The sequence below is a fragment of the Somniosus microcephalus genome, chromosome 13, assembly GCF_052327205.1.
Source record: "Somniosus microcephalus isolate GS21.2 chromosome 13, FLI_Smic_1.0, whole genome shotgun sequence".
Taxonomy (NCBI): Eukaryota; Metazoa; Chordata; class Chondrichthyes; order Squaliformes; family Somniosidae; genus Somniosus; species Somniosus microcephalus.
This window is the reverse complement of record NC_140999.1, coordinates 4,413,183-4,439,298: the sequence shown is the minus strand read 5'-3', so window position 1 is coordinate 4,439,298 and position 26,116 is coordinate 4,413,183. Positions and strand designations below refer to the sequence as shown.

General features: G+C 52.8%; 1 protein-coding gene across 4 annotated transcripts in view; it reads left to right on the top strand.

Moving 5' to 3' along the window:
• Positions 1-623: 623 nt before the first annotated feature.
• LOC147107991 (colorectal mutant cancer protein-like) overlaps positions 624-26,116 on the top strand; it is a 35,575-nt gene continuing 10,082 nt past the window's right edge. For 3 of the 4 annotated variants that reach the window (XR_015080505.1, XR_015080504.1, XM_086004366.1), the window contains exons 1-14: positions 627-1,041; positions 4,327-4,469; positions 6,312-6,454; positions 7,965-8,116; positions 9,967-10,173; positions 12,413-12,556; positions 12,810-12,958; positions 14,515-14,655; positions 17,275-17,369; positions 18,873-19,029; positions 20,548-20,845; positions 22,350-22,529; positions 23,221-23,297; positions 25,495-25,617. Coding sequence is in view for 2 of the 4 variants with exons in the window: in XM_086004366.1 (XP_085860492.1) it covers positions 1,036-1,041; positions 4,327-4,469; positions 6,312-6,454; positions 7,965-8,116; positions 9,967-10,173; positions 12,413-12,556; positions 12,810-12,958; positions 14,515-14,655; positions 17,275-17,369; positions 18,873-19,029; positions 20,548-20,845; positions 22,350-22,529; positions 23,221-23,297; positions 25,495-25,617 (2,015 nt within the window). In the remaining 2 variants the exon portion in view is untranslated. Of the gene's footprint in view, positions 1,042-4,326; positions 4,470-6,311; positions 6,455-7,964; positions 8,117-9,966; positions 10,174-12,412; positions 12,557-12,809; positions 12,959-14,514; positions 14,656-17,274; positions 17,370-18,872; positions 19,030-20,547; positions 20,846-22,349; positions 22,530-23,220; positions 23,298-25,494; positions 25,618-26,116 lie in introns of all 4 variants that reach the window. The other variant, XM_086004367.1, reaches the window with a different exon arrangement.

Sequence of the window (26,116 nt, the reverse complement as noted above, 5' to 3'; positions counted from 1 at the left end):
TGGACAGACTAGATGCTGGAAGGATGTTCCCGATGGTCGGGGAGTCCAGAACCAGGGGTCATAGTCTAAGGATAAGGGGTAGGACATTTAGGACTGAAATGAGGAGGAATTTCTTCACCCAGAGAGTGGTGAACCTGTGGAATTCTCTGCCACAGAGGGCGGTGGAGGCCAGTTCATTAAATATATTCAAGAAGGAGTTGGATATATTTCTTAAGGCTAAAGGGATCACGGGATATGGGGAGAAGGCAGGGACAGGGTACTGAATTTGGATGATCAGCCATGATCGCATTGAATGGCGGAGCAGGCTCGAGGGGCCGAATGGCCGACTCCTGCTCCTATCTTCTATGTTTCTATGTTAAGATGTTTCCACTTGTGGGGGAGACCAGAACTAGAGACCATAAATATAAGACAGTCACCGATAAATCCAATCGGGAATTCAGGAGAAACTTCTTCACCCAGAGAGTGGTGAGAATGTGGAACTCGCTCCCACAGGGAGTGGTTGAGACGAATAGTATCGATGCATTTAAGGGGAAGCTGGATAAACACACGAGGGAGAAAGGAATAGAAGGATATGGTGATAGGGTGAGATGAAGAGGGGTGGGAGGAGACTGGTGTGGAGCAGAAACACCGGCACGGAGCAGTCAGGTCGAATGGCCTGTTTCTGTGCTGTAATCTCGATTTAATTCCAATGCGCCGTGTGTTTCTCATGTGTTGACGGTCAGTCTTTGAGGGTTAACCTGAGAGAGGAAATTAGAATCCAAAAGGATGTTGATTTGGAAACAGCACCAGAGGAAGGGCGAGACAGGAAATCTCTGAGACTGGTGATCGCCAGGACTTTGCTTCCCAAATCCAACAAATCTCAAATTTGATGATGCAACCGTCGAGCCGGTGAAGCCAAGGAGAAGGAACTGCAAGAGGCGAGCGAACTCCTACCGAAACTTTACCCTGCGCCATCCTTAGGGTAGCCATTTCCATGAGGAAAGGAAAAATCACGAGGAAGTGGCAGAGCTTTGGAGGTGGAATCGCCGCTCAGGAATGGAGGTACGGTCTTTCAGAGAGTGCTGGCTCCCTCCCTCCGATCCATTGATCTCTTCAATAGATAGGCCATCGGCTCGCTGACCTGTTGCTCCGAGGGCTTTCTGTCCCGTTGATCCCCTGTGAGGGGCTGTTAGCTCCGACAGAGAGCTTCCACCCCGGGATCAGGGTCTGAATCCTGCTCGGAATGTTGGGATCTTTATCTCCTGTCGCAGCTGGGCGTAAAGGCCGTGTGTGGAATGGGGTTGGGTGGACATTCTCAATGAGTGAGCTCAGACACTGGGTTCAGTCACAGGGTGGACATTCTCAATGAGTGAGCGCCAGACAGTGGGTTCAGTCATGGGGTGGACATTCTCAATGAGTGAGCCCCAGACAGTGGGTTCAGTCACGGGGTGGACATTCTCAATGAGTGAGCCCCAGACACTGGGTTCAGTCACGGGGTGAACATTCTCAATGAGTGAGCCCCAGACACTGGGTTCAGTCACAGGGTGGACATTCTCAATGAGTGAGCCCCAGACACTGGGTTCAGTCACGGGGTGAACATTCTCAATGAGTGAGCCCCAGACACTGGGTTCAGTCACAGGGTGGACATTCTCAATGAGTGAGCCCCAGACAGTGGGTTCAGTCACGGGGTGGACATTCTCAATGAGTGAGCCCAGACACTGGGTTCAGTCACGGGGAGGACATTCTCAATGAGTGAGCTCAGACAGTGGGTTCAGTCACGGGGTGGACATTCTCAATGAGTGAGCCCAGACACTGGGTTCAGTCACAGGGTGGACATTCTCAATGAGTGAGCTCAGACACTGGGTTCAGTCACGGGGTGGACATTCTCAATGAGTGAGCCCCAGACAGTGGGTTCAGTCACGGGGAGGACATTCTCAATGAGTGAGCTCAGACAGTGGGTTCAGTCACGGGGTGGACATTCTCAATGAGTGAGCCCAGACACTGGGTTCAGTCACGGGGAGGACATTCTCAATGAGTGAGCCCAGACACTGGGTTCAGTCACGGGGAGGACATTCTCAATGAGTGAGCCCAGACACCGGGTTCAGTCACGGGGAGGACATTCTCAATGAGTGAGCCCAGACACTGGGTTCAGTCACGGGGAGGACATTCTCAATGAGTGAGCCCAGACACTGGGTTCAGTCATGGGGAGGACATTCTCAATGAGTGAGCCCAGACACTGGGTTCAGTCACGGGGTGGACATTCTCAATGAGTGAGCCCAGACACTGGGTTCAGTCACGGGGAGGACATTCTCAATGAGTGAGCCCAGACACTGGGTTCAGTCACGGGGTGGACATTCTCAATGAGTGAGCCCCAGACACTGGGTTCAGTCATGGGGAGGCCTCCCCACATTCAACGTTCATTCCAGAAAGTGTTTGGATACGAGAATGGTTCCAGGGATGCGGGATTACCGTTACGTGGAGAGACTGGAGAAGCTGTGGTTGTTCTCCTTCGAGCAGAGAAGGAGATTTGATAGAATGGTACCAGGGAATGCGGGATTACAGTTACGTGGAGAGATCAGGAAGCGAGAAGGAACTTGCAGATATTGGGTGAGTTGCTGTGATGTCCCCATGGTTCAGTTAGCATGCCAGCACTTACTCCACTTGGATTGGCCACTTGCGGCTGGCACCTGTGGGGTCATGCCCCAGTAATAATCAGTGCCCTTGAGAGAAATTAGGGGGAGGGGGAAACATCGTCCGTTCCCATACAGCAAGCCACACAACTTAACAAGAGCATCAGAACTTGATTTACACGTGGCTTTTGAATTAAAAGAAAGACTCACATTTCTATAGCGCCTTTCACGACCTCAGGACATCCCAAAGTGCGCTACAGCCAATGAAGTACTTTTTGGAGTGTCGTCACTGTTGTAATGTAGGAAACGCGGCAGCCAATTTGCACATAGCAAGATCCCACAAACAGCAATGTGATCATGACCAAGTAATCTGTTTTAGTGATGTTGAGAAGCTGGAATTGTTCTCCTTAGAGCAGAGAAGGTTAAGGGGAGATTTAATCGAGGTGTTCAAAATGATGAAGGGTTTTGATCGAGTAAATAAGGAGAAACTGTTTCCAGTGGCAGGAGGGTCGGTAACCAGAGGGCACAGATTGAAGGCGATTGGCAAAAGAACCAGAGGGGAGATGAGGAGAATGTTTTTACACAGCGAGTTGTTGTGATCTGGAATGCACTGCCTGAAAGGGCGGTGGAAGCAGATTCAATAGTGACTTTCAAAAGGGAATTGGAGAAATACTTGAAAAGGAAACATTTGCAGGGCTCTGGGGGAAGAGCGGGGGGGGAGTGGGACTAATTGGAGAGCTCTTTCAAAGAGCCGGCACAGGCACGATGGGCCGAATGGCCTCCTCTTGTGCTGAATCATTGTATGATTCTATAGTGATCAGGATTGAGAAACTGGGCTCATTTTCTCCTCCCTTTGGCAAAGGTGCTGAGGCCAATTATAGCCCACCCCCTCCCACTGCCCCCAACTGAGGGGCGGCCTGATAGAGGTCTTTAGGATTATGAAAGGGTTCGATAGGGTAGACGTATAGAAGATAGGAGTAGGCCATTCGGCCCCTCGAGCCTGTTCCGCCATTCAATGAGATCATGGCTGATCATCCAAATTCAGTTCCCTGTCCCTGCCTTCTCCCCATATCCCTTGATCCCTTTAGCCTTAAGAAATATATCTAACTCCTTCTTAAATATATTTAATGAATTGGCCTCTACTACCTTTTGTGGCAGAGAATTCCACAGGTTCACCACTCTCTGGGTGAAGAAATTCCTCCTCATCTCTGTCCTAAATGGCTTACCCCTTATCCTTAGACTGTGACCCCTGATTCTGGACTCCCCCGCCATCGGGAACATCCTTCCAGCATCTAGTCTGTCTAGTCCTGTTAGAATTTTATAAGTTTCGATGAGATCCCCTCTCATTCTTCTAAACTCCAGCGAGTATAAGCCCAATCGACCCAATCTCTCCTCATACGTCATTCCTGCCATCCCAGGTATCAGCCTGGTGAATCTTCGCTGCACTCCTTCCATGGCAAGAACATCCTTCCTCAGGTAAGGCGACCAAAACTGCACACAATACTCAAGGTGTGACATCCTGGTAAATCTCCTCTGTACCCGGACTAAGGTGACCCAGAGAGTGGTGAGAATGTGGAACTCGCTCCCACAGGGAGTGGTTGAGGTGAATGTGTAGATGCATTTAAGGGGAAGCTGGATAAACACACGGCCCCGTCACACGGCCCTGTCACACAGCATAGTGCAGTGGTGTGAATCCTAATTATTTCTGTCTGTTCAGTGTCCGGACTCTCTGTTGATCGCTGAGGACGAGGAGGAGGAGGGAGTGGCAGTGCTGCGTTACGAGGGGCAGATCACGGAGTTACTTGTTATTATTGCCGAGCTGAACAGAAAGATCGACAGACTGACAGAGGCGGCCATCAGGTGTGCTTGGAATATGATTGTTTTTGATTTCTCTTCCCCTCCACTGACCCCGGGCGGGGGGTCGAGTCTCACAGGCAGCGAGGTGGAGGGGGGGCAGAGGGGCTCCCACAGGCAGCGAGGTAAGGTCCATTTGGCCAACGAGCCATTGAGGAAGCATCGAAATTCACTCCATCTCATTCCTAAGACTCATGACCCAAGTTCAGTCCAAATGCTTCCTCATGGCTGATTCCCTAACGGAGCAAATCGACAGATAACGTCAGGCCTCTTGAAAGAAAGAACTTGGATTTCTCCCGTGCCTTTCACAGCTCAGGACGTCCCAAAGCGCTTCACAGCCAATGAAGTACTAATTGAAGTGGAGTCACTGTTGTAATGTAGGAAGCACGGCGTTCCCTCAGTACTGCTCCTCCGACAGTGCGGCGCTCCCTCAGTACTGCCCCACCGAAAGTGCAGCGCTCCCTCAGTACTGCCCCTCTGACAGTGTGGCGCTCCCTCAGTACTGTCCCTCCGACAGGGCGGCGCTCACTCAGTACTGACCCTCCGACAGTGCGGCGCTCCCTCAGTACTGCCCCTCTGACAGTGTGGCGCTCCCTCAGTACTGCCCCTCCGACAGTGCGGCGCTCCCTCAGTACTGTCCCTCCAACGGTGCAGCACTCCCTCAGTACTGTCCCTCCAACAGTGCAGCGCTCCCTCAGTACTGCCCCTCCGACAGTGCGGTGCAATCAGAGTGACCGGCCCAGAGTGACCAGCCCAGAGTGACCAGTCCACAGTGACCAGTCCACAGTGACTGGCCCAGAGTGACCGGCCCACAGTGACCAGCCCGGAGTGACCAGCCCAGAGTGACTAGCCCGGAGTGTCCAGTCCACAGTGACCAGCCTGGAGAGACCAGCCCGGAGTGACAAGCCCAGAGTGACCGGCGCGGAGTAACCAACCCAGAGTGACCAGTCCGGAGTGACCAGCCCACAGTGACCGGCCCGGAGTGACCGGCCTGGAGTGACCGGCCCACAGTGACCGCCCCGGAGTGACCGGTCCAGAGTGACCGGCCCACAGTGAACAGCCCGGAGTGACTGGTCCGGAGTGACCGGCCCACAGTGACCAGCCCAGAGTGACTGGCCTGGAGTGTCCAGTCCACAGTGACCGACCCGGAGTGACAAGCCCGGAGTGACCAGCCTGGAGTGTCCAGTCCACAGTGACCGGCCCGGAGTGTCCAGTCCACAGTGACCGGCCCGGAGTGTCCAGTCCACAGTGACCGGCCCGGAGTGACCAGTCCACAGTGACCGGCCCAGAGTGACTGGCCCGGAGTGACCAGTCTACAGTTACCGGCCCAGAGTGACCAGTCCACAGTGACCGGTCCAGAGTGACCAGCCCGGAGTGACCAGTCTACAGTTACCGGCCCGGAGTGACCAGTCCACAGTGACCGGCCCGGATTGACCAGTCTACAGTTTCCGGCCCGGAGTGACCAGTCCACAGTGACCGGTCCGGAGTGACCAGTCTAGTTACCGGCCCGGAGTGACCAGTCCACAGTGATCGGCCCGGAGCGACCAGTCCACAGTGACCGGCCCGGAGTGACCAGTCCACAGTGACCGGCCCGGAGTGACCGCTCCATCACAAAGCTTCCCCAGTGTCAGTGCAGAAACCACAGGGAACAGCGACCCCCTGTGGTGGGACCTGCCTACTGCAGGGTGTCTGGGTATCTCCAGCTCCAGCCAGTCGCAGCTTCTTGTTATTCCTGTCTGTCTCCCGATGGACTCAGTCTGGCTGGTTGCCGGTCTATGCATAACCTGACCACCCCTGCTTGCCCACTGTCACGCTCCCGTTTTTTCACCACATTTATTTTCCTTGCAGGGAGGACGATGAATATCTGGACACTTGCTCAGACCTCAGTGATAGCCACTACCTGGAGACCAGCTCGTCTCTGTGTCCTGACCAGGGTCAGTCCGCGGACTCCGACTGCCCAGGACAGCCTGGTCAAACATTGAGAATAACAGGTCAGTGGGCAAGGCCTCGCTGAGTATCACGGGGTTCTATTAGGGGTCAGCCATGGCTCAGAGTCAGAAGGTTGTGGGTTCAAGTCCCACTCCAGAGACTCGAGCCCCATAATCTAAGCTGACACTCCCAGTGCAGTGCTGAGGGAGTGCTGCACTGTTGGAGGTGCCGTCTTTCAGCTGAGACGTTAAACCGAGGCCCCGTCTGCTCTCTCAGGTGGATGTAAAAGATCCCATGGTCACTGACGTAAGAAAACTACTAGGCACTTGGTCTAAGCGTTAAACAAAGCTTTAATCAACGGTTTTACAACATGGAGGTCCAGTTGTGTCCTTCACTAGTTCCTGTTAAGAATGTCCTGCGCAAGCTGGGCCCGTGCCCGAGTATTTATACTCTCCCTGGACAGCGCCACCCGCAGGCTGCTCAGTATTATTTCATAAGTCTTTCTTTCATGAATGACTGATTCATGTCAGTCACTATTTCGAAGAAGAGCAGGGGAGTTCTCCCCGGTGTCCTGGGGCCAATATTCATCCCTCAATCAACATCACTAAAAAACAGATGATCTGGCCATTATCACGTTGCTGCTTGTGGGATCTTGCTGTGCACAATTTAGCTGCCGCGTTTCCCACATTACAACAGTGACTAGACTTCAAAAGGCTTCTCATTGGATGTAATACACTTCCGGTCATCCTGAGATCGTGAGTCCCCTGACTATTGTCAGCCATCGCGTCACCAGACATCACGTGGTCAAACCTGCGGGAATGCTTCCAGCCCGAGTTGGAGACGCTGCTCGGGACTAGATGTAACGATGGGTTAATGAAAGGTGGGCGCCTGGTGTGGAGTCTCACCCCCCGCACTCCGCACTCTTCCCAGCGGGAGATACGCATTCAGCAAATCGGCCTTGAGCAGTCCACACCCGAACCCGCGGCTTTCCCGTTATGGGAGGATTGAAGAAATGTCGAGTGTTTCTGGAATTTCCTGTGGTTATTTCTGAGCGCGAGGTCAGGTTAATGTTTCAGGCTGGAACCTTTATCAGGATTGATCAGATTCTGCCCCTCCCTATCTCTGTAAACCCCTGCAGCCCCACCACCCTCCGAGATCTCTGCGCTCCTCCAATTCTGGCCTCATGACCATCCCCGATTTCCATCGCTCCGCCATTGGCAGCCGTGCCTTCAGCTGCCCGGGCCCCGAGCTCTGGAATTCCCTCCCTAAACCTCTCTACCTCTCTCCTGTAAGACACTCCTTAAAACCTTTGACCAAGCTCTTGGTCACCTGTCCTAATATCTCCTGACGTGGCTCGGTGTCCAATTTCGTTTGATAATCGCTCCTGTGAAGCATCTTGGGACGTTTTACTACATTAAAGGTGCTATATAATTGTAGGTTGTTGTTGTTGAAGGGCGGTCACACTGGACTCCGGGAGACTCTGGCTACGATGTTGGGTCTTGGTGATCAGAGGTGGCTCCTAATGTCCGGCCAAGCGTTCCTCGCTGACCGCTGCTCCGTTTCCTTTCGCAGGTGAACCGTGTGACCTCTCGCAGACGCTGCACCGGGTGCTGACGGAACTCGAGGAAGCAGTGCGCACACGGACAGCGGAAATCCCGCATTGCGGAGCCGACCCCGGCGAGGAAGAGGATGCAGCGCTCGCACACTGGGAGCTGGTCACTCGAGTAGGGGTCAAGGGGACTGGACACTGGGACAGAGACTGGACACTGGGTCAGAGACTGGACACTGGGCCAGAGACTGGACACTGGGCCAGAGACTGGACACTGGGTCAGAGACTGGACACTGGACCAGAGACTGGACACTGGGCCAGAGACTGGACACTGGGTCAGAGACTGGACACTGGGCCAGAGAGTGGACACTGGGCCAGAGACTGGACACTGGGCCAGAGACTGGACACTGGGCCAGAGACTGGACACTGGGTCAGAGACTGGACACTGGACCAGAGACTGGACACTGGACAGAGACTGGACACTGGGTCAGAGACTGGACACTGGGTCAGAGACTGGACACTGGGTCAGAGACTGGACACTGGGCCAGAGACTGGACACTGGACAGAGACTGGACACTGGGTCAGAGACTGGACACTGGGCCAGAGACTGGACACTGGGTCAGAGACTGGACACTGGACAGAGACTGGACACTGGGTCAGAGACTGGACACTGGGCCAGAGACTGGACACTGGACAGAGAGTGGACACTGGGTCAGAGACTGGACACTGGACAGAGACTGGACACTGGACAGAGAGTGGACACTGGGTCAGAGACTGGACACTGGGACAGAGACTGGACACTGGGTCAGAGACTGGACACTGGGACCACTCGGCTCCCCGGTTTGTGTTTAAATCACTCGCTGCCCCAAATGTCTCTGGGGAACGGTTGGAAAAGAGAAGATTAAGAGGAGAATAGATGGAGGCCGTTAAATTGATGAGTTTATTCGAGAGGGCGGATGTGAACAAACTGTTTCCGCTTGTGGGGGAGGCCAGGACAAGGGGGCGTGAATATAAGGTCGTCACTAACGGATCAAATAAAGAGTTTAGGAGGAATTTCTTTACCCAGAGAGCGGTGAGAGTGTGGAACTCGCTGCCACAGGGAGTGGCTGAAGCAGAGAGCACCGAGGGATTTAAGGGGAGGCTGGATACGGAACATGAGGGAGAGGGAATCGAGGGGCACGAGGCTGGGGGGGCGGGAGGAGGTAATTAGAGTGGGAGGATGCTCATGTGGAGCATAAAGCATTTGGGCCGAATGGCCTGTTTCTGTGCTGTTTGTTGTAGGCTTGTATCCCCTGGAATTTAGACGGTTAAGGGGTGATCTGATCAAAGTTTTCAGGATATTAAGGGGAACAGATCGGGTAGAGAGAGAGAAACTATTTCCGCTGGTTGGGAATTCTAGGACTAGGGGGCAGAGTCTAAAAATTAGAGCCAGACCTTTCAGGAGTGAAGTTAGGAAACGTTTCTACACACAAAGAGTGGTCGAAGTTTGGAACTCTCTTCCGCAAACAGCAATTGATGCTCGATCAATTGTTAATTTTAAATCAGAGTTTGATAGCTTCTTGTTAACCAAAGGTATTAAGGGATATGGGCCAAAGGCGGGTAGATAGAGTTAGGTCACAGATCAGCCATGACCTCATTGAATGACGGAACAGGCTCGAGGGGCTGAATGGCCTCCTCCTGGTCCTATGTTTTATGTAACATTTCTATGCCTAGTTCCCCATTCCCACCGCACCCCTTCCCGGCATCCTGCCCTCCTCGGTCCAGTCCCCCGTGTACCCCTTGCCCCCACTGTGCCCCCCTCCCCACTCTGTCAGCAGCTCCCATTGGAGCTCGTGAGCAGCCCCTCCCCCACCCCCACCCCGCTCCCGGAGAACTGGAAGACTCGGTAAACGGGTGAGAGCTCACGTTACCCGGCGAGGCAGCGCTCACCTGCGGGCTGGTGACTGCGCGAGGCGGTGCGCTCTGCGTTTTACCCTGTGTAACTGTCGCTGTGTCTGCTGTAACCTCCCCCCCGCCCCTGAACAGACGATCGCGGAGGTGGAACGGGAGCTGGGCATTGACCTGAGCCCAGAGCTGCGTGAGGAGAGGAGTCAGTGGGAGGCCGAGCTGGAGTGCCTGAGAGAGAAAAACCAGCACCTCGCAGCCCGGCTCCGCGAGAAGGACCAGGAGCTATGGCGAGCCACGATCGCCGTCGGCGGGATCCAGCGGGAGAGAGACAAGCTCCGGCTAAAGGCAGGTCACTCTCTGCGACTCGCTCCGTCTGTCCCCACGCGCTGCGACGCCCAGCACAGGCACAGTGGGCCGAATGGCCTCCTTCTGTGCTGTTTCACAGGGGAACGGTGACAGAGTGCGCAGAACCACGGGAATGAATTTGTGGCGAGTTGTTGTGATCTGGAATGCGCTGCCTGAAAGGGCGGTGGAAGCAGATTCAATAGTAACTTTCAAAAGGGAATCGGAGAAATACTTGAAAAGGAAAAATTTGCAGGGTTCTGGGGAAAGAGCAGGGGGAGTGGGATTAATTGGAGAGCTCTTTCAAACAGCACGGGTTAGATACAGAGTAAAGCTCCCTCTACACTGTCCCATCAAACACTCCCAGGCTAGGTACAGCACGGGTTAGATACAGAGTAAAGCTCCCTCTACACTGTCCCATCAAACACTCCAAGGGCAGGTACAGCACAGGTTAGATACAGAGTAAAGCTCCCTCTACACTGTCCCATCAAACACTCCCAGGGCAGGTACAGCACGGGTTAGATACAGAGTAAAGCTCCCTCTACACTGTCCCATCAAACACTCCCAGGGCAGGTACAGCATGGGTTAGATACAGAGTAAAGCTCCCTCTACACTGTCCCATCAAACACTCCCAGGGCAGGTACAGCATGGGTTAGATACAGAGTAAAGCTCCCTCTACACTGTCCCATCAAACACTCCCAGGGCAGGTACAGCACGGGTTAGATACAGAGTAAAGCTCCCTCTACACTGTCCCATCAAACACTCCCAGGCCAGGTACAGCACGGGTTAGATACAGAGTAAAGCTCCCTCTACACTGTCCCATCAAACACTCCCAGAGCAGGTACAGCACGGGTTAGATACAGAGTAAAGCTCCCTCTACACTGTCCCATCAAACACTCCCAGGGCAGGTACAGCACGGGTTAGATACAGAGTAAAGCTCCCTCTACACTGTCCCATCAAACACTCCCAGGGCAGGTACAGCACGGGTTAGATACAGAGTAAAGCTCCCTCTACACTGTCCCATCAAACACTCCCAGGGCAGGTACAGCACGGGTTAGATACAGAGTAAAGCTCCCTCTACACTGTCCCATCAAACACTCCCAGGGCAGGTACAGCACGGGTTAGATACAGAGTAAAGCTCCCTCTACACTGTCCCATCAAACACTCCCAGGGCAGGTACAGCACGGGTTAGATACAGAGTAAAGCTCCCTCTACACTGTCCCATCAAACACTCCCAGGGCAGGTACAGCACGGGTTAGATACAGAGTAAAGCTCCCTCTACACTGTCCCATCAAACACTCCCAGGGCAGGTACAGCACGGGTTGGATACAGAGTAAAGCTCCCTCTACACTGTCCCATCAAACACTCCCAGGGCAGGTACAGCACGGGTTAGAGACAGAGTAAAACTCCCTCTACACTGTCCCGTCAAACACTCGCAGGGCAGGTACAGCACGGGTTAGATACAGAGTAAAGCTCCCTCTACACTGCCCCATCAAACACTCCCAGGGCAGGTACAGCACGGGTTAGATACAGAGTAAAGCTCCCTCTACACTGTCCCATCAAACACTCCCAGGGCAGGTACAGCATGGGTTAGATACAGAGTAAAGCTTCCTCTACACTGTCCCATCAAACACTCCCAGGGCAGGGACAGCACAGGTTAGATACAGAGTAAAGCTCCCTCTACGCTGTCCCATCAAACACTCCCAGGGCAGGTACAGCACGGGTTAGATACAGAGTAAAGCTCCCTCTACACTGTCCCATCAAACACTCCCAGTGCAGGTACAGCACGGGTTAGATACAGAGTAAAGCTCCCTCTACACTGTCCCATCAAACACTCCCAGTGCAGGTACAGCACGGGTTAGATACAGAGTAAAGCTCCCTCTACACTGTCCCATCAAACACTCCCAGGGCAGGGACAGCACGGGTTAGATACAGAGTAAAGCTCCCTCTACACTGTCCCATCAAACACTCCCAGGGCAGGTACAGCATGGGTTAGATACAGAGTAAAGCTCCCTCTACACTGTCCCATCAAGATTTGTGATTGTGTGATTGTGTTATGTGACTGGCGGAAACCCATCAGTCGGCAGCGTTTGTGAATCAAAATCAGTGCCGTCCCAGTTTTTGGATTGTTGTGATATTTTCAGCGCTGAGTGTGTGCGTGTGCATGTGTGTGTGTGCGTGTGCGTAGAGGGATGTCTCAGTGTAATAAGACCCTGACTGACTGTTTCTGTTCCTGTGTTAGGCTGATGACTTGCTCTCGTGTCTTCAGAGCGTGCAGGAGAGTGCGACATTCGCGTCACCTCCCAGCCTGTTCACCAGTATCGTGGGCACAATCACAGCCGGATCCGGCACCATCAGTAACGAGTGTGAGGCAGTCGTGAACAGAGTGAGTCTCAGGAGAAACAGGGGATTGAGGGTTGTTAGAAATGTTAAATTCAGAGTAATTGAAGGGTCTGTGTCTTTGCAAACCATTCTAGAGATACCGACTGTGGCTTTGCACAGCAGTCTGGGCAGCTGTCGCCATGGATACTCCCAGATTATCTCCAGGGTAATGGGCAGAGAATCAGTCCCTTTACGAAACCTGTGTCGGTCAGTCCCGGAGTGGGTGCCTTCACTCCCTGCCCTTGTCTCCGCTGCAGGATCCCGGGTTTGTGCTAGAGCGATTGATCCGGTCTTTCCAGGAATGCTCCAGCCTCCAGGAACTTTCCCGACTCCTTCACGCGCACGGATCCAACGTGACCAGAGTCAGGATCCGGGATTACGAAATGGATGCGGAGCAGCTGAGGATGTAAGACACTGGAGTCATTCTGTAGAATTCCCGAGGACCTGGACCCCTGGGATTCTCTCGCTCGCTCTCGACGCATTTTCTCGTTTAAACATTTTACGGACAAGTTGATGTAAAGTATTTTTTTATTTGTTAATTCTTGGGATGTGGGCGTCGCTAGCAAGGCCGGCATTTATTGCCCGTCCTGAGTTGCCTGAGAAGGTGGTGGTAGGTATTCTTCTAGAACCATAGAATCATAGAATCTTACAGCACAGGAGGCCATTCGGCCCATCGTGCCTGTGCCGGCTCTTTGAACGAGCTCTCCAATTAGTCCCACTCCCCCTGCTCTTTCCCCAGAGACCTGCAAAAGTTTCCCCTTCAAGTATTTCTCCAATTCCCTTTTGAAAGTTACTATTGAATCTGCTTCCACCGCCCTTTCAGGCAGCGCATTCCCGATCACAACAACTCGCTGCGTAAAAAAAAAGTTTTTCCTCATCTCCCCTCTGGTTCTTTTACCGATTATCTTCACTCTGTGTCCTCTGGTTACCGACCCTCCTGCCACTGGAAACAGTTTCTCCTTATTTACTCCATCAAAACCCTTCATCATTTTGAACACCTCCAGCAAATCTCCCCTTAACCTTCTCTGCTCTAAGGAGAACAACCCCATCTCCTCCAGTCTCTCCACATCACTGAAGTCCCTCATCCCTGGGACCATTCTAGTAAATCTCCTCTGCACCCTCTCCAAGGCCTGGGCGTCCTTCCTAAAGTGTGATGCCCAGAATTGGACACAATACTCCAGCTGAGGCCAAACCAGTGATTTATAAAGGTTTAGTCTAACTTCCTGGCTTTTGTACTCGGTGCCTCTGTTTATAAAGCCAAGGATCCCGTATGCTTTTTTAACAAACTTCTCACCTTCAAAGATTTGTGTACATACACCCCTCTGTTCCTGCACCCCCTTTAAGATTGTTCCCTTTAGTTTATTTTGCCTCTCCTCATTCTTCCTACCAAAATGTATCACCTCACACTTCTCTGCATTAAATTTCATCTGCCACGTGTCCGCCCATTTCACCAGTCTGTCTCTGTCCTCCTGAAGTCTGTTACTGTCCTCCTCACTGTTTACTACATTTCCGAGTTTCGTGTCATCTGCAAACTTTGAAATTATGCCCTATATACCCAAGACCAGACCAAAGGGAGCAGTGGTCCTTCTACTGACCCCTGGGGGACACCACTGTACACGTCCCTCCAGTCGGAAAAAACAACCGTTCACCTCTACTCTCTGCTTTCTGTCCTTTATCCAATTTTGTATCCACAGTGCCACTGTCCCTTTAATCCCACGGGCTTTAATTTTGCTAACAAGTCCATTATGTGGCCTTTTGAGCCGCTACAGTCCGTGTGGTGAAGGTGCTCCCACAGCGCTGTTAGGGAGGGAGTTCCAGGATTCTGACCCAGTGACGATGAAGGATCGGCCGATATATTTCCAGGTCAGGATGGTGTGCGTGACTTGAAGGGGAACTTGGAGGGGAGTGAAGGAGATTTAATGGTCGTTCTATGCCTGGTACGTCTGCTTTTTGTTCCCGCAGTGGCATCGACAAGTGGAAGGGCCGCAACGACCTGCTGTCCGCTGTCCTGCAGGAATGCAAGGGCGACTGCGAGAGGCTGAGCATGCTGTTGGGGAAGCACGAATCCAACGACACCGCGCTGCGACTGGCGCTGCAGTACAGGTAACGTCGGACCCGCGACTGATTCATTCCGGCCTGCCAGCCGCGGCGCAGCGGGTAGCTCTCTCTCTCTCTCACCTCTGAGTCAGAAGCTTGTGGGTTCGAGCCCCACTCCGGAGACTCGAGCACATAATCCAGGCTGACACTCCAGTGCAGTGCTGAGGGAGTGCTGCACTGTCGGAGGTGCCGTCTTTCAGATGAGACGTTAAACCGAGGCCCCGTCTGCTCTCTCGGGTGGATGCAAAAGATTCCATGGCCACTATTTCGAAGAAGAGCAGGGGAGTTCTCCCCGGTGTCCTGGGGCCAATATTTACCCCCAAACCAACATCACTAAAACAGATTATCTAGTCATTATCACATTGCTGTTTGTGGGAGCTTGCTGTGCGCAAATTGGCTGCCACATTTTCCAGACAGAGATCGATAGATGCTTGGATATTAAGGGAATCGAGGGATATGGGGATCGGGCGGGAAAGTGGAGTTGAGGTCGAAGATCAGCCATGATCTCATTGAATGGCGGAGCAGGCTCGAGGGGCCGAATGGCCGACTCCTGCTCCTAATTCTTATGTTCTTATGTAATCTAGCTTCCCCTTAAATGCATCTACGCTATTTTCCTCAACCACTCCCTGTTGTAGCGAGTTCCACACTCTCACCACTCTCCTGAGTTCCTTATTGGATTTATTAGCGATTATCTTATATTGATGGCCCCTAGTTCTGGTCTCCCCCACAAGTGGAAACATCTTCTCTACGTCGACCCTATCGAAACCTTTTCATAATTTTAAAGACCTCGATCAGGTCACCCCTCAGCCTTCTCCTTTCTAGAGAAAAGAGCCCCAGCCTGTTCAATCTTTCCTGATGGTTATAACCTCTCAGTTCTGGTATCATCCATTGTAAATCTTTTTTGCACCTTCTCCAGTGCCTCTATATCCTTTTTTGTAATACGGAGACCAGAACTGTGCACAGTGCTCCAAGTGTGGTCTAACCAAGGTATACGGAGACCAGAACTGTGCACAGTGCTCCAAGTGTGGTCACACCAAGGTATATGGAGACCAGAACTGTGCACGGTGCTCCAAGTGTGGTCTCACCAAGCTATATGGAGACCAGAACTGTGCACAGTGCTCCAAGTGTGGTCTCACCAAGGTATATGGAGACCAGAACTGTGCAGTGCTCCAAGTGTGGTCTAACCAAGGTATATGGAGACCAGAACTGTGCAGTGCTCCAAGTGTGGTCTAACCAAGGTATATGGAGACCAGAACTGTGCACAGTGCTCCAAGTGTGGTCTCACCAAGGTATATGGAGACCAGAACTGTGCACAGTGCTCCAAGTGTGGTCTCACCAAGGTATATGGAGACCAGAACTGTGCACAGTGCTCCAAGTGTGCTCTAACCAAGGTATATGGAGACCAGAACTGTGCACAGTGCTCCAAGTGTGGTCTCACCAAGGTATATGGAGACCAGAACTGTGCACAGTGCTCCAAGTGTGGTCTCACCAAGGTATATGGAGACCAGAACTGTGCACAGTGCTCCAAGTGTGCTCTAACCAAGGTATATGGAGACCAGAACTGTGCACAGTGCTCCAAGTGTGGTCTCACCAAGGTATATGGAGACCAGAACTGTGCACAGTGCTCCAAGTGTGCTCTAACCAAGGTATATGGAGACCAGAACTGTGCACAGTGCTCCAAGTGCTTTCTAACCAAGGTATATGGAGACCAGAACTGTGCACAGTGCTCCAAGTGTGGTCTCACCAAGGTATATGGAGACCAGAACTGTGCACGGTGCTCCAAGTGTGGTCTAACCAAGGTATATGGAGACCAGAACTGTGCACAGTGCTCCAAGTGCTTTTTAACCAAGGTATATGGAGACTAGAACTGTGCACAGTGCTCCAAGTGTGGTCTCACCAAGGTATATGGAGACCAGAACTGTGCACAGTGCTCCAAGTGTGGTCTAACCAGGGTATATGGAGACCAGAACTGTGCACAGTGCTCCAAGTGTGGTCTCACCAAGGTATATGGAGACCAGAACTGTGCACAGTGCTCCAAGTGTGGTCTCACCAAGGTATATGGAGACCAGAACTGTGCACAGTGCTCCAAGTGTGGTCTCACCAAGGTATATGGAGACCAGAACTGTGCACAGTGCTCCAAGTGTGGTCTAACCAAGGTATATGGAGACCAGAACTGTGCACAATGCTCCAAGTGTGGTCTAACCAAGGTATATGGAGACTAGAACTGTGCACAGTGCTCCAAGTGTGGTCTAACCAAGGTATATGGAGACCAGAACTGTGCACAGTGCTCCAAGTGTGGTCTCACCAAGGTATATGGAGACTAGAACTGTGCACAGTGCTCCAAGTGTGGTCTCACCAAGGTATATGGAGACCAGAACTGTGCACAGTGCTCCAAGTGTGCTCTAACCAAGGTATATGGAGACCAGAACTGTGCACAATGCTCCAAGTGTGGTCTCACCAAGGTATATGGAGACTAGAACTGTGCACAGTGCTCTAAGTGTGGTCTCACCAAGGTATATGGAGACCAGAACTGTGCAGTGCTCCAAGGTTTGATACAAGTTTATCATAACTTCTTTTCAATTCTATTCCTCTAGAAGTGAACCTGTGTGTCTTTGTTTCCTGTAGTGAGGATTGCATTGAGGTGTATGAACTGTTCCTGGCCGTGGCTGAAACTAAAGGGAGCTCCCTGCGGAGAGAGTTAGAGGCCTCTGGAGAACTGGGTAAGCAATGGGAATGAGCACGGCTGGGCAGCGCCATCTAAACCAGAGCTGATGCTCGAGAAACCCCTTTAACACGGCCCATGAACCTCAAGTGACTCAGTCCTGTTTCCGCTTGTACTTCCCACTGGCTGGAGGAATGGGAGGAGGACACGAGGCCAGGAAGAGCAGCACCAGCTGCTGCAGGAGAGAGGGACAGGAGGGCGAGGTGGAATCCTTCCCCCTCCCTGCGAGTACAGGACATCCCTCCTCCTCTGGGACTGCTCCAGCAGGACCTCCAGTGCCGCGTCCGGGGACCTGTGCGCCCTCTGCCTCGGTCCCTGAGCCACCCTGCACCGTGCCGCTGTGTACCAGCCAGAGCACTGACTCCACACGTCAGTGGAAGTGGGTGCGAGAAGTCCACATTTACTGCTCCACAAATATTGCGTCTAATCAGCACTTGAGCGCTAAACCTGCAGGTTTCTGGTTTAACCTCCAGGCAAATTCAAATTATGGTCATCAGCAAGTGGGACCAAAATTGTGTGCTAAAACCAGACGTTAAACAGGCGCGTCTTATTAGCACTGTCCCCATTTAGCATCTGTTTTCACCCTTTCACCAGATTAACCCCCTGTGGTGTTGGAGGTTTTGGACAGGACTTTCCTTAGCGCTGGTGCCTCATTGGTGGTGAACTCCTCAAACAGATGACAGATTTAACCTTGATATGGGGGCCTCAATGGACCATGGGCTGCTCACACACCTTGTGGTAGCTCTCGCTCTCTCTCGCCTCTGATTCACAAAGTCGTGGGTTCGAGTCCCACTCCAAAGACTCGAGCCCATAATCTAGGCTGACAGTGCTGAGGGAGCGAGACGTTAAACCCAGGCTCCTTCTGCCCTCTCAGGTGGATGTAAAAGTTCCCATGGCCACTATTCGAAGAAGAGCAGGCAGGGTTCAAATTTTCTGATAACACTCCTGTGAAACGCCTTTGGATGTTTTACTACGTTAAAGGCGCTATAGAGCTCTGTCAAAGAGCCGGCAAGGGCACGATGGGCCGAATGGCCTCCTTCTGTGCTCTGTCTATGATGTAAATGCAAGTTGTTGTTGTGCGTGGGGCGGAGTCGGGCGCTGGGCGTAGTCGGGCGCTGGGTGGAGTCGGGCGCTGGGTGGAGTCGGGCGCTGGGCGTAGTCGGGCGCTGGGCGGAGTCGGGCGCTGGGCGGAGTCGGGCGCTGGGAGGAGTCGGGCGCTGGGTGGAGTCGGGCGCTGGGTGGAGTCGGGCGCTGGGTGGAGTCGGGCGCTGGGTGGAGTCGGGCGCTGGGAGGAGTCGGGCGCTGGGCGGAGTCGGGCGCTGGGCGGAGTCGGGCGCTGGGCGGAGTCGGGCGCTGGGAGGAGTCGGGCGCTGGGTGGAGTCGGGCGCTGGGTGGAGTCGGGCGCTGGGTGGAGTCGGGCGCTGGGAGGAGTCGGGCGCTGGGTGGAGTCGGGCGCTGGGAGGTCAGTCATGAGTGATAATTTCTCCCGCTTTCTCTTCAGCACGTTGGCGCACGGACAGAGATGGCGGGTTTGGCGGTCAGGACTCAGCGGGCAAGGCGGCTGCAGATGCCTGGACACCAGCGGAGAAACCCCACGGTTTTCATTCACCCACTGCTGAACCTCAACATCAGGTCCTGTCAGAACATGCTCAGTACAGGTGAGGATAAGCACTGAGTGCCTCAACAACAACTGGCATTTATATAGCGCCTTTAATGTAGTAAAACGTCCCAAGGTGCTTCACAGGAGCGATTATCAAACAAAATTTGACACCGAGCCACATAAGGAGATATTAGGACAGGTGACCAAAAGCTTGGCCAAAGAGGTCGGTTTTAAGGAGCGTCTTAAAGGAGGAGAGGCGGAGAGGTTTAGGGAGGGAATTCCAGAGCTCGGGGCCCAGGCAGCTGAAGGCATGGCCGCCAATGGTGGAGCGATTAAAATCGGGGATGCGCAAGAGGCCAGAATTGAAGGAGCGCAGAGATCTCGGAGGGTTGTGGGGCTGGAGGAGATTACAGAGATAGGGAGGGGGGCGAGGCCATGGAGGGATTTGAAAACAAGGATGAGAATTTTAAAATCGCGGCGTTGCCGGACCGGGAGCCAATGTAGGTCAGCGAGCACAGGGGGTGATGGGTGAACGGGACTGGGTGTGAGTTAGGACACGGGGCAGTGAGCACAGGGGGTGATGGGTGAACGGGACTGGGTGTGAGTTAGGACACGGGGCAGTGAGCACAGGGGGTGATGGGTGAACGGGACTTGGTGTGAGTTAGGACACGGGGCAGCGAGCACAGGGGGTGATGGGTGAACGGGACTGGGTGTGAGTTAGGACACGGGGCAGTGAGCACAGGGGGTGATGGGTGAACGGGACTGGGTGTGAGTTAGGACACAGGGCAGTGAGCACAGGGGGTGATGGGTGAACGGGACTGGGTGCGAGTTAGGACACAGGGCAGTGAGCACAGGGGGTGATGGGTGAACGGGACTGGGTGCGAGTTAGCTCACATGGGTAAGTGTGGGTGGGGGGAGGGGGGTATGACTCATACCCTGAAGAGAAAGGAGAATTTTTAAATGCTATAAAATGAGACTCCATATAAACATGCAGGTCCAGAACTAGGTTAGATGTCAGGAGGTGGTACTGTCCCCAGAGAATAGTGACGTGTGGGGCCCGGTGACGAGGACATTGTAGCTTGGGTTTTTGCCAATGTGGCTTTCTCCGTCCAGTGACGACCAAGGTCACTGGTTGCTCAGTTGGGTCAACTATCTCGGGACAGTTGAGCCATCTTTGGTTACACCTGCTGTCATTTTTAAGTCTTGCATTACCTTGCTTCATTCTGTAGATGGTACACACTGCAGCCACGGTGCGCTGGTGGTGGAGGGAGTGAATGTTTAAGGTGTTGGATGGGGTGCCAATCAAGCGGGCTGCTTTGTCCTGGATGGTGTCGAGCTTCTTGAGTGTTGTTGGAGCTGCACTCATCCAGGCAAGTGGAGAGTATTCCATCACACTCCTGACTTGTGCCCTGTAGATGGTGGAAAGGCTTTGGGGAGTCAGGAGGTGAGACACTCGCCGCAGAATACCCAGCCTCTGACCTGTTCTTGTAGATGGTGGAAAGGAGTCCATCAGCCTTGCTCAGCTCCTGATTGGACAGCACGTGCGCTCCACCGTTTTAACTTGCGGCTATTTCAGTATCTCAGGGGAGCCGGGAGTTGACGACGCGGCAACTCGTCTGAGAGGAGACGTCACAAGGCTGAGACTCAACTGCGCGGCGGTGAGGCAGACTATCCTGGAGCTGGGAGACACCCCACCCCACCTGAAGCGCTACCTCGCCTCGCCCCGGGACAGTGAGGCCGGGTCTTGCAGCTGCGAGATTGTACCGGCCGCGCAGGGTCTGGTGGTGCCTGGGTTCAGCTCACCTGTGCCCAGGACGCTTCATCGACACAGGAAGGGAAAGAAGGAATTGCTGCAAGATCTCGTGACCGTCAGGGTAAGTGCCCCTGAACGGGAGCATTGTTGGGTAAGGGGATTAAGGGTTACGGAACCAAGGCGGGTGGATGGAGTTAAGATACAGATCAGCTGGGATCTAATTGAATGGCGGAACAGGCTCGAGGGGCTGAATGGCCTCCCCCTGTTGCTACTGAATCTTACAGCACAGGAGGGGGCCATTCGGCCCATCGTGCCTGTGCCGGCTCTTTGAACGAGCTCTCCAATTAATCCCACTCCCCCCCTGCTCTTTCCCCAGAGCCCTGTAATATTCTTCCCTTCAAGTATTTCTCCAATTCTCTTTTGAAAGTTATTGTTGAATCTGCTTCCACCGCCCTTTCAGGCAGCACATTCCAGATCACAAGAACTCGCTGTGTAAAAACATTCTCCTCATCTCCCCTCTGGTTCTTTTGCCAATTATCTTAAATCTGTGTCCTCTGGTTACCGACCCTCCTGCCAGTTTCTCCCTATTTACTCTATTAAGACCCTTCATGATTTTGAACACCTCTGTTAAATCTCCCCATAATCTTCTCTGCTCTAAGGAGAACAATCCCCTCTTCTCCAGTTGCTCTATGTCCGCCTACCTTCCCTCATGAGCCTGATGAACGTACACCTGATATGCACATAAATAACAGCACATCGCATTGGCTCAGTGTCCAAGGCAAAGGGAACAAAGGGATACGGGAGCAGGGCGAGCAGGTGGGATTAGGATACTGCTCGTGGGGAGGATGAACACCAGCACGGACTGGCTGGGCCGAATGGCCTGTTTCCGTGTTGGACATTCCATGTCATTCCAGGCTGAGTTAGCTGAGGGGGGGCAGCAGGACAGTTACAGCGAAAGGAAAAAGAATGACTTGCATTTCTATAGCGCCTTTCACAACCACCGGCCGTCCCAAAGCGCTTCACAGCCACTTTTTGAAGTGTAGTCGCTGTTGTAATGTAGGAAAGACGGCAGCCAATTGGCGCACAGCAAGCTCCCACAAACAGCATCGTTTTTTTAGTGATGTTGATTGGGGGATAAATATCGGCCCCAGGACACCTCCCCTGCTCTTCTTTGAAATAGTGGCCGCGGGATCTTTTACGTCCACCTGAGAGAGCAGACGGGGCCTCAGTTTAGCGTCTCATCCGAAAGACGGCGCCTCTGACAGTGCGGCACTCCCTCAGCACTGGCACTGCGAGTGTCAGCTTGGATTATGGGCTCAAGTCTCTGGAGTGGGCCTTGAACCCACAACCTTCTGAATCAGAGGCGAGAGAGCCGCTCACTGAGCCACGACTGACACTTGGGTGAAGTAGTGGAGGGCCATTGGAGCATGTGGAATCTGTATCCCAGCAACCGTCAAGGGATCAGGGTTGGGGGGGGCAAAATCAAGGCGTAAATTAAAGGGGATCAATCCTCCTCTTGCAGTATCTTTGCCGAGGCTCGGTGACCTTTGAACTTCATTGTTGTCAAATGCCTAATTATAATATTTTCGTCGTCTGTGTTGTGCTTCCGACTGACGGATTATCAGGAAGAGATGTCGTGGTTGAAGGGTCGGCGGAGTTGGGTGAGGAAGGAGAGGAGGGGCCTGGAGCAGAGTCTGCGATCCCAGGAGCTGCAGGAGGAGGCCGCAATCCTACTCCTCGCACATTGGCAAACTGAGCGGGACGAGCGGCTGGGACAGCAACCCAGCGCAGACCGCGTCAAGGAGGTATGTCCAGCGCCAGAGACACCAGTCAGCGTACAACAACAACCTGTGTTTATATAGCGCCTTTAACATAGTAAAACCTCCCAAGGTCGCTTCACAGGAGAGCAATCGAACAAAATTTGACACCGAGCCACATTAAGCATATATTATGACAGGTGACCAAAACCTTGGTCAAAGAAGGTTTTAAGGAGCGTCTTAAAGGAGGAGAGGGAGGCGGAGAGGTTTAGGGAGGGAATTCCAGAGCTTGGGGTCCAGGCAGCTGAAGGCACGGCCGCCAATGGTGGAGCGATTAAACTCGGGGATGCGCAAGAGGCCAGGATTGAAGGAGCGCAGAGATCTCGGAGGGTCGTAGGGCTGGGCTCAGGCAGGGGCGGGTATTTTATAAATAGGATAGCAACGTTCCTGCTCCTGACCGCTATCCAGTGACCGCTGCTGGGAACTGCAGGCATCCCAGTCTGTGGCATTGATACTATTTGGTTGAATGTCCTTACTGACAATCGCTCGGGGCTCACAGGCAAAATCTGGTCAATTGATGAGACCGCAGAAGATGGCTGCCGGAACCCCCTGTGCATCCCAGCGCGAGTCGGTACCTTGGGGCGGCAGGAGGAGAGATTAAATAAATCAGAGCACTTAGAATTGAACGCCCTTCTGTGACGATCTTGTCGAGGTCTGATTGACTCTGCTCCATTTTTAGGAGACCACATCCGCATCAGAAGCTTCTGCAACCTGCAGTGATCAGCTAGTGTGTGAACTCACAGCCGTCTCCACAAGGTGAGTAGAGAATGCACAGCACTAGACCTCGAGGTGACCTGATAGAACTTTATAAAATAATGAAAGAGCTGGATTGCGTGCCCATTGAGAGATTATTCCAGTTTAATGGATTGAGGAGGACCAGGGGACACGATTCAAACTGTGCAAGAGTAGGAATAGACTGGGATGTTAGGTGGTTCTTCTCTTTCCCAGAGGTTAGTGAGCCACTGGAATGTGAATTCTCGGGATTGTAGGCATCACTGGCAAGGCCAGCATTTATTGCCCATCCCCAGTTGCCCTTGAGAAGGTGTATCTTGTCGATGGTACACACTGCAGTCACGGTGCGCCGGTGGTGGAGGGAGTGAATGTTTAAGGTGGTGGATGGGGTGCCGATCAAGCAGCTGGTCCAGTTAAGTTTCTGGTCAATGGTGACCCCCCAGAATGTTGATGGTGGGGGATTCGGCGATGGTAATGTCATTGAATGTCAAGGGGCGATGGTTAGACTCTCGCTTGTTAGAGATAGTCATTGCATGGCACTTCTGTGGCGCGAATGTTACCTGCCCAACCCCAGTGGTGAAAATGGAGTACAGTGTTAGCGGATTTGATGACTGTGGGAGAGCGAGTGAAGCAGGGGGTTATCACGGTGTCCTTGGCCCCCTCCTCTACACACTGCCCCTTGGCGACATTATCCGCAGCCGTGGGCTGGGATTCCATGGGCTTCTTGAGGACACTCGGCCCTACCTCTCCGCCACCTTTCTTGACCCTCTGCGCTGCCCCATCCAATTATGGATGAGATACATAGGAACAGATTTGCACCATCTCTCTCGACTCCTCCACTGCCTCCGATTTGTCACGCTGCTCGTCCGACGTCCAGTATTGGATGAGCAGAAATAGCCTCCAACTAAATATTGGCAATACTGAAGCCATTGCTCAACAAAAGAGGTGCGAGATAGTTTAAATCTAAAAGAATGGGCCTCTACAAATGCAAAGAATAGGGGCAATCCCACGGACTTGGAGAGATATGAAGACCTATACATCATGGACCAAGCTTTTGGTCACCTGTCCTAATATTTCCTTATCTGGTTCGATGTCAAATTTTGTCTGATTTCGCTCCTGTGAAGCACCTTGGGACGTTTTACCATGATGGGACAGTGTAGAGGGAGCTTTACTCTGTATCTAACCCGTGCTGTAACTGCCCTGGGAATGTTTGATGGGACAGTGTAGAGGGAGCTTTACTCTGTATCTAACCCGTGCTGTACCTGCCCTGGGAGTGTTTGATGGAACAGTGTAGAGGGAGCTTTACTCTGTATCTAACCCGTGCTGTAACTGCCCTGGGAATGTTTGATGGGACAGTGTAGAGGGAGCTTTACTCTGTATCTAACCCGTGCTGTACCTGCCCTGGGAGTGTTTGATGGGACAGTGTAGAGGGAGCTTTACTCTGTACCTAACCCGTGCTGTACCTGCCCTGGGAGTGTTTGATGGGGACTGTGTAGAGGGAGCTTTACTCTGTATCTAACCCGTGCTGTACCTGCCCTGGGAGTGTTTGATGGGGACAGTGTAGAGGGAGCTTTACTCTGTATCTAACCCATGCTGTACCTGCCCTGGGAGTGTTTGATGGGACAGTGTAGAGGGAGCTTTACTCTGTATCTAACCCGTGTTGTACCTGCCCTGGGAGTGTTTGATGGGACAGTGTAGAGGGAGCTTTACTCTGTATCTAACCCGTGCTGTACCTGCCCTGGGAGTGTTTGATGGGACAGTGTAGAGGGAGCTTTACTCTGTATCTAACCCGTGCTGTACCTGCCCTGGAAGTGTTTGATGGGACAGTGTAGAGGGAGCTTTACTCTGTATCTAACCCGTGCTGTACCTGCCCTGGAAGTGTTTGATGGGACAGTGTAGAGGGAGCTTTACTCTGTATCTAACCCGTGCTGTACCTGTCCTGGGAGTGCTTAATGGGACAGTGTAGAGGGAGCTTTACTCTGTATCTAACCCGTGCTGTATCTGCCCTGGGAATGTTTGATGGGACAGTGTAGAGGGAGCTTTACTCTGTATCTAACCCGTGCTGTACCTGCCCTGGGAGAGTTTGACGGGACAGTGTAGCGATGCAGTTCCCTTCCTCGCCACTGTGTAGGACACCCATTTACCAAGTACAGTAGCTGTAGTTTAACCTGATTACTTGCGAATAGTTTCAGGAGAAAAACTGATCTTAATTGTCCCACAGAGAAAAACAACTAAGAGATCGTATCGAGGAGCTGGTGACATCACTGGAGAAGTTGATAGACAACAACAACAATCAGAAGGAACAGTCTGAGGAACTGAGCATTGAGCTGAGGAAAACACACAGGTATCAGAAGAACCACGGGGTGACCTGGCTAAAAAGGGTCTGTTTCTCTTACATGGAGACCAGAACTGTGCACAGTGCTCCAAGTGTGGTCTAACCAAGGTATCTGGAGACCAGAACTGTACACAGTGCTCCCAGTGTGGTCTAACCAAGGTATATGGAGACTAGAACTGTGCACAGTGCTCCAAGTGTGGTTTAACCAAGGTATATGGAGACTAGAACTGTGCGCGGTGCTCCAAGTGTGGTCTAACCAATGTATCTGGAGACTAGAACTGTGCACAGTGCTCCAAATGTGGTCTAACCAAGGTATCTGGAGACCAGAACTGCGCACAGTGCGCCAAATGTGGTCTAACCAATGTATCTGGAGACTAGAACTGTGCACAGTGCTCCAAGTGTGGTCTAACCAATGTATCTGGAGACTAGAACTGTGCACAGTGCTCCAAGTGTGGTCTAACCAATGTATCTGGAGACTAGAACTGCGCACAGTGCTCCAAGTGTGGTC